The sequence below is a fragment of the Manis pentadactyla genome, chromosome 9, assembly GCF_030020395.1.
Source record: "Manis pentadactyla isolate mManPen7 chromosome 9, mManPen7.hap1, whole genome shotgun sequence".
NCBI lineage: Eukaryota > Metazoa > Chordata > Mammalia > Pholidota > Manidae > Manis > Manis pentadactyla.
The window spans coordinates 39,419,171-39,430,040 of NC_080027.1; the positions used below are offsets into that span (position 1 = coordinate 39,419,171).

The following is a 10,870-nucleotide window of genomic DNA, read 5'->3' on the forward strand; positions in this document are numbered from 1 at the left end:
GGACTTGATAATATGGGTGAGTGTAGTAACCGCAATGTTTTTCATGTGAAACCTTTGTAAGAGTGTATATCAATGATACCTTAATAAAACAAAAGAAAATGTGCCATGTCTTGTAGTTTCCCACATTCTGGATTTTGCTCATTGTATCCACTTATTACATAGTGCATACATTTTAATATTTGTTCAATTTCTTTTTTGGTTACATTTCTACTCATATTTTTTATTTACTGCTGAGTCAGCTGTGATAGGTTGCTTTTAGGAAGTTGTCTATTTCATACAGCTTTTCAAATTGGGTTTTTTAATCTTCATCATATCTATAGTTGTACTCCCTGTTTCATTCCTAACATTATTTATGTCCTTTTTTTTTCCTTAACCCATCTTGCCAGATCTATAAATAAAGATGCTATATTAGTAACTTCAATGAAGTAGATAGATTTTGGTTTTATTAGTCCTCCTCACTTTGTTCCTATTCCATTAATTTCTGTTCTTATTTTTATTCTTTCCTATCTTCTACTTCCTTTGGGTTTAATCTGCTGTTGTGCTCTCCTAACTTCAGTTGGCCACTTGATAATTTCCAGCCTTTCTTTTATTAAAATACCTTATAGATTCTAGGACATACATTTTTTCATATTAACAACCCTGAAATTAAGATACCTCTTACAATCACTGTCAGCCAGGCAGCAATGATGATGCCACTATCATCACTTATATATGTATGAACACAAAGAAACAGCTTGCAAAAAATGTAGTGCTTTGGTGGTTATCCCTGGTGGCACAACTGGACAACTGCAACCTTTCAGTGTTAGCCAACAAACCTATTACAGAACATCTAGGAACTCTGAATCTCATCTGAAAACCTTTCATTAATACCATCTGGCAAGCTCAAGAACATCAGCATCAAAACTTGATGGGTGCCAGGAATTTGAAAGAAAATGCTGGAGATAGCTGTGCAGCACTCTAAGGAAACAGTTTATCATCAGTGCTTTCAATGACATAGTAATAGTATTTAGAGAAACACAAACCTCTATGATTCGGTCAAAAAATGATTTAGAATAATCAGACTCTGAATATGAAGCCGCCACAGGAATATTTCACTATTTATTATTTCACTTCCTTTTATAAATATTATGCATGAGTGATAAGTTAAATGAAAGAGTCTTTCCATAAGTATAAAGTTAAAAAGTATAAGTGATAGTGAAGTATTTATTTGGAAAATAACTGTGCATCTTACAAATGATGGCATCTTAAGATTCAATGAAATCTGATCTAGGCACTTGAATTTTCTTTCATACTGCTTTGGCTGTATTGCACAGATTTTCACACAGTTTCCGTTGTTATTCAATTATAAATATTTTCCAATTTCCCTGAGTTTTTGTTTTTGTTTTTTTTTAAATGTCCAAACATGAATTGGAGACTGGGAAAACTGGTTATATTTATTACTTTATAATTTTATTGAATCAGGGTCACAGAACACGGTTTATATATCAATCTTTGATATTTATTGAAACTTTTATTTGTGTCTGATTACATAAATGCTCTACATTTGTTCAAAAAGAATGTATATTATCTACACACAGCTATGGTTCTATGTATGTGCAGTAGATCAAGTATACATTACATTTTTTTTTGGTGGTTACTCTCAAAATATGCATCTGATGGAAAGCCTAAAGTTAATCAATATCTCTATCCTCCTGAACAGTATATAGAACTCAGAACTCCTTAATGCTGATCACTGACCCTCCCAGCTTATATTTTAGCCCTGCCTGGTAGTTTAGTTGCACTTCGGTTTTAGCCCCATTGAATCTGTCATCACTTCTCAGTTATACAATGCTGGCTTAGTTGACCTACTGATTTCTCTGTTCCCATGACTGCTTGTACCCTACTCTCTTCCCTAAGTTATGTATCTTTCTTCCTGAAGTACATTCTTTAACAGTTCTTTCAGGAACTGTGATAAATTCTGTGCACTTTAATCTGAAAATACTTTTATTTTGCCCTCACTCTTGAATGGTAACTTAGCTGAATATGAAATTCAGAACTCTCAACACTTGGAAGATACGATTAAATTTTCTTCTGGCCTCTCTTGTTGATTAGAGACATCTGCTTTCGGTCTGATTGTTGCTCCTGTCTTTCCTTTCTGGTTGCTTTTAAGTGTCTTTGGTGTTCTGCAGTTTCATTGTGATGTGCTTAGTTGTAGGAGTTTTTTGAGGTATTTTGTACATTTAATTCTTGCTAGGAGTCTTAAAAACCTAAGAATTTATGTCTTTTTATTAATCCCGAAAAATTCTCAAATTATCATGTCTTTAAGTTCTGTGTCTCCTTCATCCTACTTTTCTCCTGAAATTATTACAGATGTGGAGTCTTCTTGATCTTTTATTTCCCTTCACCTCTTTCATATTTTCCTTCATCTTAGTGTTTTGCATTCTCAGTGTTTCCTCATATTTAACTCCCAGTTTACTGATTTTTTCCTTCATCTGTGTAAACTATTGCTTGTTTACTGAGCTTTTTCTTAAACTGGTTATTTTTTACTATGTTCTTTTTCAAATGTGCCTGTTTTATAACATCTTATTCATTTCTTGAGATGTCAATTAATTCTTGAATGTCTTTAGTCATTTAAAATACGCTAATTTAAATAATCTTTCCAACTGCCATTCTGCTATCACAGTTCTTGCAAATATTATCCTCCCGCTTGTTTTAGCTGCTGACTCTCATTTATGATGGAAAACTGTTCCCTTGTGTGTCATTCTTAACTTTATCTTCGGTTGGTCTTATTTCTTCTCTAAGGATCCCTTGTGGCCCAAGATATGGGAGTAGCCCTTGGAGTCTTATTTTCTTTCTGCAGGTGACCCAGGGGTATCAACAGTTTGGAGCCAGTTTTTATATTAATTTCTCAGTATGGGGATACCTGAGCCATATAATATAAACTCAGATCCCAAATAGGAGCAAGGTATAGGTCTTGTGCTTCAGTTTCCTCTTTGCATAGAGCCCAGGCAAAATAAAGACAAGATTTCTCATATTACCTTGTGTCAACCAGAAGATTGTTCTCTTGCCCACCCTTTCACCTTGGATGCAGCTTATCAAGAATCCAGCTTTCTCAAGAATTTCTTAGTTTTCACTCCTTCTTCCACATGGTTAAAACTCAATCTGCTAGGAAGAGAAAACCAGACAGGACCCCTCACTCCACCTCTTTATCCTGCTCCAGGGCAACACAGGATGAGCTCAAGGGCTTCTAAGTTTTGAGTTTTGGGTTCCATTTTTGTTTCTGGAACTTGGAGATTTCCCTGTATTTCTGGCAAGCTATAAGGAATGCATTAAAAGAATAATTGATATCACCCAGTTTTTCTGGATATTTGTAGCAGAGCAATCTTTGGCTTATCTCAGTCACCTTGCTCAAAGAGAATTTGGGCTCTCCAACCCATTTGCTCATCCTACAGGGGTGATTGCTCTAAAATGCAAAGATGAACTCCTCTGTAAAACTCTTCAGGGTATCCTCACTCCTTATCATGAAATGTGAAGTCCACTATTATCCAGAAACTGCTTATTTCTGCATATCCACCTCCTTCCACTCTCCCACATGTACTCTATGCTCTTAACTACTCCTATTTACAATCTGTAGAACTCTCCTTGTCATTTCATACTCTTATGCTTTTAAATATATTGATGGACCTCATTTTTATCCTGCCCTCATCTACTTACCAAATACTTATGGTCAAGTGTCTGCCTTTCACTAAAGCCATCCCTAACCCATCCAAGCTGGGTTCTCTTTTTTGTGAAAACATCTAACATTTATTGAGCTCTTTATATGCCAAGCGGTGTAATAACTCGGTTAGTCTTAACAACAACCTTATGATTTTGCTACTATTACTATCCCCATACTGAAAATGAAGAAACTAAAGTACAAAGACATTAAGCAATGTGCCAATGACACACAGCTATAAATGGCAGAGCTGCAATTCGAACACAGGTAGTCTGTCTCCAGATCGTGCTCCATTAACATGCTCTATTAATATATACCATAATGCTTTCCTCAATTTACATTTTGCTTACAGTTATAATTGCATTTCTACACCATATTTCAGTTGCCTATTTATATACCAATCTTATCACTACACTGTCTTTAAGAGACAGAATCATGCTCTATTTCTATTTGTAGCTTCAGTACCTAGCAGAAAGAAGGCCCTCAAATGGTTACTAAATTAATGAATAACTGAAGGAAATATCCCCACAGCCATTGCTTTAGTCCTACCCCTCTTCATCTCTTACCTGAACTACTAAATTAGTCCCCTAACTGGACTCCTTTCCTCCAGCTTCTACTCCTATCTTTCCTCCACACTCCAATGAATATTGTCTTTTTAGAGGACATTATGTCACTCCACTACTTAAAAATCGTTAAGGGCCCTGCACTGTCCATAGGATAAAGTCTCAAATTCTTTTAGCATGACATAGATCATGAACTTCTAGTCTCTTCTCCTTCCCCACCTCAGTCCCACATTCCATCTATATTTAACTTCTTGTCAGTGCCGGAATATGCCAAACACCTTCATGCCTTTGTATATGCAGGTTCTTCTGCTTAGAATGGCCATCTCCCACCTCCCAACACCTGGTGAATTCCAACTCTTTTTTCCAACATAACAGCTCAAATGCCTTCCTCAGGTTTCCTTCAGACTGGTCAGCTAGCCCATTCCTATACTCTGTTGGCAATGCATTTACCTCACTCAACACTTTTTATTCTTATTTGAATAGATGTGTTTTGCCAACCTGACTGTGGAATCTTAAAGTACAAGGACAATATCTTATTGACTTTTTTATTCTATTATGTTACACCATATGTGTCTCCATATCTTCTACCAAATGCTTGTTGAAGTAGTGGAATGAAATATGATAAACAGAGCCTAAATCCTAAACTCTAGTAAGCTCAGATATAAATAAATTCAAGGTAGGCAACTCTTCCAAGATTAAATGGAAGTTGAATAAGGAGTGGAAATGTGAATGAACAAAAACAAAAACAAAAACAAATAAATCCTAAAATTCCTACAGCACAATGCTGAATTCTATAGAATTGAGCTGTTCCTTCAATGGAGATCAGTGTTTACTTAACAAGGTAATCTCGTCCAGAGTTTTAAAAAACACATAAGCACAAGGCAAATGTTTCCTGCTTTAATATAACATATAGACACTCTCAAATTCTGGAATACGTGTCATTAAGAATAAAAAGTTCAGTCATTTTATACATTTTCAAAACAATCCTTACAGACGAGGAAAGTTCCTGTCCTTTTACACTACAAGCACATGATTTCATTATTCATTAGTCCTAAATGCAACTTGGGCTGCACACATAGCAAACATAGTCTGCCAATTGAGTAATAAACCAGAACTACTTGTTTTTCACATAGAGGAAATTCTTGAAATATATAAACGTTAACTCTAAGTGGATAAATGAGGTACTATTCAACTGTTTGGATCTACTTAATTTCTGAATTGCACTTTTAACACTACAAACAGAAAAAAAAAATTTACTACCAATTTAAAAGATTCATCAGCCTTTGCTTAGCTTTTCTTTTCAATTTTGCTCATGGCAGAAGACAAAGACCTGTCCTAATAGGGTCTCAGTTTCAAGTTCAAAGGCAATATAATTTAGGATGATTATCCTTGATTTCAAATAAAAAAACTAAAAAAATTCTTTAAATTCATTAGTTATTATCAATAAGGCTTAAGTGTTGCTATTGTATATAGTTGCAAATCTACCTATGTACAATGTTTTGTTTTTAAATCAATGGTCCAGGACTGCCTCTAAATTTAGATAAGCTCTAAGACGGAGAGGTCTTTAAATAGGATTTCATCCATTGATGTCTCCCAAGGACCTAGAACAGTGCCTGGCATAGAACAGGCACTCATTACATACCTGCTGAATATTGCTCAATATATACAATGCAGATCCTCAAAGAATGTAAAGTTGAAGACTGGGTTCATCAATAATCACTGACAGCCTTCACACAGTACTGCACGAATCAACTGATACTATATCGAAAAGCAAATTGACAATGTATACAAGAATAAAGTAAAACATTCCACACAGGAGTCATTAAGGTTCTAAACTTTAAAGCTTGCCAAGAAGCTGGCAGAAAAACAATGTATCACTGACATAATCAAAATTTTCAACAAGCACAAACTCTTCCTTTTTTTATAGACGATTCAATTCCAAAAGGGATATAGCTTTAACAAAATTTAAAAATTGTAAGAATTTTAAACACCAGTGCATCTTCTATGAAATTTCATTTTTCCGTATCATAAAGTAGGCTTGACCTTTCTTTTATTAATTGACATAACTATGCCAAGAGAATACTGCTAAGCAATATGCTTCTGAATATACCTAAAACTGCTAATTCTATTGTTTCCCACTTGTAAAAAAAAAGTTAAGTATTTATAAAACTGGTGTTTTTAGTTTTCCCTATTTAAAGACATTATGAGCATTTAACCCTGAATTAGGCTGTTTTAGCCATTATTTATGGGTTACTCTTTCAGCCCTGTCTATCTACTACTAACTCACCATGACCTTTCACTCTCTTCCCTATTCTGGTCCTCAGTTCTCTGTTTTTTACCTGGGATAAACCAATGGTTCTTAACGTATTTTGGTTTTTTTTGGCAACTCTGAGAATCTGGTGAAAGCTACTGGTGACAAACTCTCCATAAAAATGCTCATACACACTTACATAACAATTTTATAAACAATTATTTGTAACAGCAAAAGACTGGAAACAACCTAAACGCCCATCAATAGATGGATAAGTAAATTTCGTTATACCCGTTCAATGAAATCCCTTGTAATGGTAAGTAGAATGAAGAAAACTTCTACGTACTGATAGGAAAAGATTTCCATCATGTATTGTTATATGAAAAAAAAACTTACAGAACTCTGTGTATAATATACAACCTTCTGAGTAAAGAGAGAAAAAACAAATATATTTGACTATTCATGTATAAGCATAAAGAAACTGAATGAATAAACAAGAATCACTGGTGGGAGTAGGAAATGAGGAAAGGGGTAACAGGAACTTTTTCTTCATAAACTTTCTTACATTTTTGTTTGAATTATGTGAACACTTTACCTATTAAAACTAAAAAAAAAAAAAAATACTGTATATAACCTTAAGAGGTCCAGACAACCCCCTGAAGCTAGATAATTCCCAAGCCCTGTTCAGCAATATTCTTCCATAATGCTTTGACTTAATAAGCATGTAATTATAGGCTGATCCAAAAAGAATACCTAGGGAAAAATATTTTTCATTATGGCTCCCATATAAACATATAAAGTAATTGGTGGATACTCAGTGACTCAACAGATTCTAATTTGCAATCTCACTTATATAATTTTCCATAATCAGTGATACACTTTATGACAAATTTCTTCAACAGAAAAAGTTCGAATAAGTCATTAAGTCATGTTCCCACTCACAGTTCCAATTTCAGAACTGATATTTCACAAAGGGTCCAAGTTTTAGAAATAAAAATAGAAATTTCTATACTGTTTGACCATATAACCAGTAATACTATTAGGGAGACCAGAAAAATACTTTTTTTTTTAACCATGATCTTAGAATTTGAAGCAAAGTTGCATATGAGATCATCACATGGCATCCACAAATAAGATTGTTTGGTGAGGCCTTCGTCCCTGATTTGAGCAGGAATTAGATGGAATTAGATTTTCATTCTTAGGCAAGTTACTTAACCTCTCTGGGCCTCAGTTTCATCTGTAAAATGGAAATAAAAGTATCTCATAAGGAAGTGAAGCTTAGAAGGAATAAAAAGGACCGGAGAAATAGAAGTAAGGTATTCTAGGACACTGGCAGGTGTCTGGCTGCTGGAATCAAAACAGACTGCATTCTGGAACTCGCAGTTTCTAAGGATGCACTTCATTACAGAAGCAATTCTTCCTTTCCCCTACTGAAAGTAACACATGGACGGCAGAATTCCCAACACAAACGGTGCAAATATTTGACCTTTCCTGACTATGTTTTTTGACAAACTCCTCCTAGGTAAGCATTTTTTTTATAGAAGAGCCATAAGTGTTGTGTTGACTAGATGTGTCTTAAAAAGAGCCCTAGGTTTTAACACAGTTTGTTTTGTGTTGTATACCGAGCACTTTTTTTTTTTAATTGAAGCACTGATATACAATCTTATATTGGTTTCAAGTACACAACAACAGAGTGGTTCAACAGTTACTACAGGGCATTTTCTGTGTCAAGCTCAGCACCAAAGAGTAGCAGGCTACGGGAGGTAAGAAAGGCAAAGAAGTTGAAGGCAACAGTCCTGCCACAGACTTATTGCCAGGATAGTAGGAAACCTACAGCGTCTTGGAGACAGAAGCAGTTCCCACCAACCAATCTCCGTTTCCAAAGCTTTAAAACCACATCTAGTTTTTGTGTGTGTGTGTAGCACTACCGAAGCTTATGAATTAGTATTATAAATATAAACAGCCATCATTTATTGCTTTCTCACTATGGCTGGCTCTGTGCTAAGCACGCATTTTTCAAGTTTGTGAAAACTGCACATGGGACCTCATTCTCCCAACCCACTCCACTCTCAAGTCTGAAAAGCTTCCTTCACACCCTCAAATTCAACCTGTCCCCTGAACTCCGGATACTCTACACCTCTCACTAACCCATTCAGGCCCAGGAGCCACTTCGCCCTAAACCGAACACTTCTCTGGTCCTCCAGGGCCCTGCAAAGTTAGCACCGGTCTTCCACACACCAATTCCAACCTGGCCCTAACTTGATCCAAGAATCCTGTGGTTCCCTCCAAACTTCTGACTTCCGTAAGGCGCGGGATCCCCTGGTCGCCCCTCCAAATCCGCCGTCCCTGTACTTCACTCGAAGTTCATAATCCAGAAAGCGATACTGCACCTGGGCACAACCCGGCTCCCAACCCCAAGAACGCTACGCCCCTGGCGAGCAGGGCCTGGGACCCTCCACCCCTCACAAGGCCGGGCCGGGCGCGCTCGGCCTGCTCGGACCCCGCGGGGAGGAGGGGAAGCTCCACCTGGCTCCGCGGGCGCGGCGCGCGGCTCCTGCTCCGGCCTGGGCCCCGCGGCGGCCGCGCCCCCGTCCCGGCGCGCGCGGCAGCGCTCTGGCGGGCCGCGGCGGGCGCGTTCGCCCAGCCCCTCCGCGTCGGCCCGGCCGTCGTCGCGGGCCCGACGACGGGCCCAGCCCGGACCGCGGGCGCGGCAGCGCGTGCAGCCCGGGCCCGCGGCGTCGGCGGCGCGTTGGGCGCAGCCTCGGCACAGCGAATGGCCGCAAGGCAGGGCCGCCGCTTCCCCCGGGGTCTCCAGGCACCCGGCGCAGCCCGACTCCTCCGGCCGCGGCGGTGGCGGCGGCTGCAGCAACGGCGGCGGCAGCACCAGCAGCGCGGGTCCAGAAGCCGAGCCCCGGGCGCCGGTCTTGGCTGCCATCTCCTCGCAGCGGCCTCGCCGGCCCCGCCGACTCAGAGCTGCCGCTGCAGCCGCGGAAGAGGCCCGCGTACTCGGACCTGCAGCCGCCATCTTGTTTCCCGTTTGAAGGAAGAGTCGGTTGCGAGGGAGAAGGTAGAGGGCGGGGCAGTGCGCGGCGGGCAGCGCTATCTGCATATTCATTAGGGGCGGGGCCTCAGTGAGCCCGGAGGAGGTCTTCCCGGGACTTCGTTGGTGAGAGGTAAGACTCCTTAATATTATTTATCAGTCATCTTTTATATATCCAGTCCTCAGCCTCGCCCTCCAGGGGTAATTTCCTCTCACTTAACTGAGTGAAGTTGAGAGCTTAAGGGGATTTATTTGGAACGTCTAAGCAATATTAAACTTCATGAAGTAATTGTACGTATTTATCCTTCAATACACTGATAACAGGAGAAAGTGAATGGGGAATAGGTGCATTGTCCAGAAATCCTGCCTCAGTGCTTCATTTGACGTGAGGGTAGCTGTTGTGACTGACAGGCCAACGCTGACCAGCAACTAACTACCAAAAATAACAGCCACTTGTCAGTCCTCACCTCCAGATCCTCCCTCCTCGTCACATCCCTTCCTGCAGCTCCCCTGGCTTGGCTAGCAAAACCGTACTCTTGCTTCGCTTCCCAATCCCTCCGCTCTTTCTCAGATTCCTTGTCTTGCGCCCCCTTTGTTTGGGGCTGAAATGTGCCTGTCCCTCTAGGCTCAGACCCCAGGCCTCTCTCTCTCTCGTTCTTTGCCTGCGCCTCCACCTCACACTTTCTTCCAGCTGAAACTGCCAGATTGACAACTGCAGTCCCGACCTCCTTCGTCCAGCCCTGCATATTCAACTGCCTGATGGAAACATCTTGAATGTGCATCCCTCATGTACAAAATTAAACTTACTGTCTTTTCCACGCTCCTTTCAAAACAGCTTTTCTTATTCCCCTCATTCTATTAAAGGTACCATGCTCCCGATTCCTCATGCTCCAAACCTCCTAATCTGTACTTCTCTCTCATCTCCCATATCTGTCAGTTTCTTAGTCCTGTCAGTTCTCCCACCAAAATTACTACTTTCCCACCTAGACTCTCCTCTTCATCATTCTCACTGCCCAATTCAGGTCTTATCCTCTCTCATCTCAATAATTGAAGTAGGCTGTATAGATTGTCTCCCTACCCACAGTTTCTCATCTTCCAGTCCGTCCTCCACAGCTCTTAGAGTTGCTTCCTAAGTGACAGGTCTGGCCATGTCGTTCCTGCTTGGGCTAGTCACCTGGTGAGGTGCTCAGACTTTGATGTCAACTCTCTTTCTCAGTGTAGACAGTATAGGAGAAAGAATGACTCTCCTCTGATAGAAGGTTCTGCTAAAACAATTCTCCCACTTTTTGCTTTCTTTGTACTCAGGTAGATTTGGAGAAGGA

The 10,870-nt window shown here is 39.8% G+C and overlaps 1 protein-coding gene across 1 annotated transcript in view; it reads right to left on the reverse strand.

The window, feature by feature from the left end:
- RNF169 (ring finger protein 169) overlaps positions 1-9,623 on the reverse strand; it is a 90,511-nt gene extending 80,888 nt beyond the window's left edge. Inside the window, exon 1 of the mRNA XM_036929774.2 lies at positions 9,035-9,623. Within this exon, the coding sequence (XP_036785669.2) occupies positions 9,035-9,623 (589 nt within the window). The remainder of the gene's footprint in view (positions 1-9,034) is intronic.
- Between the last annotated feature and the right edge of the window lie 1,247 nt (positions 9,624-10,870).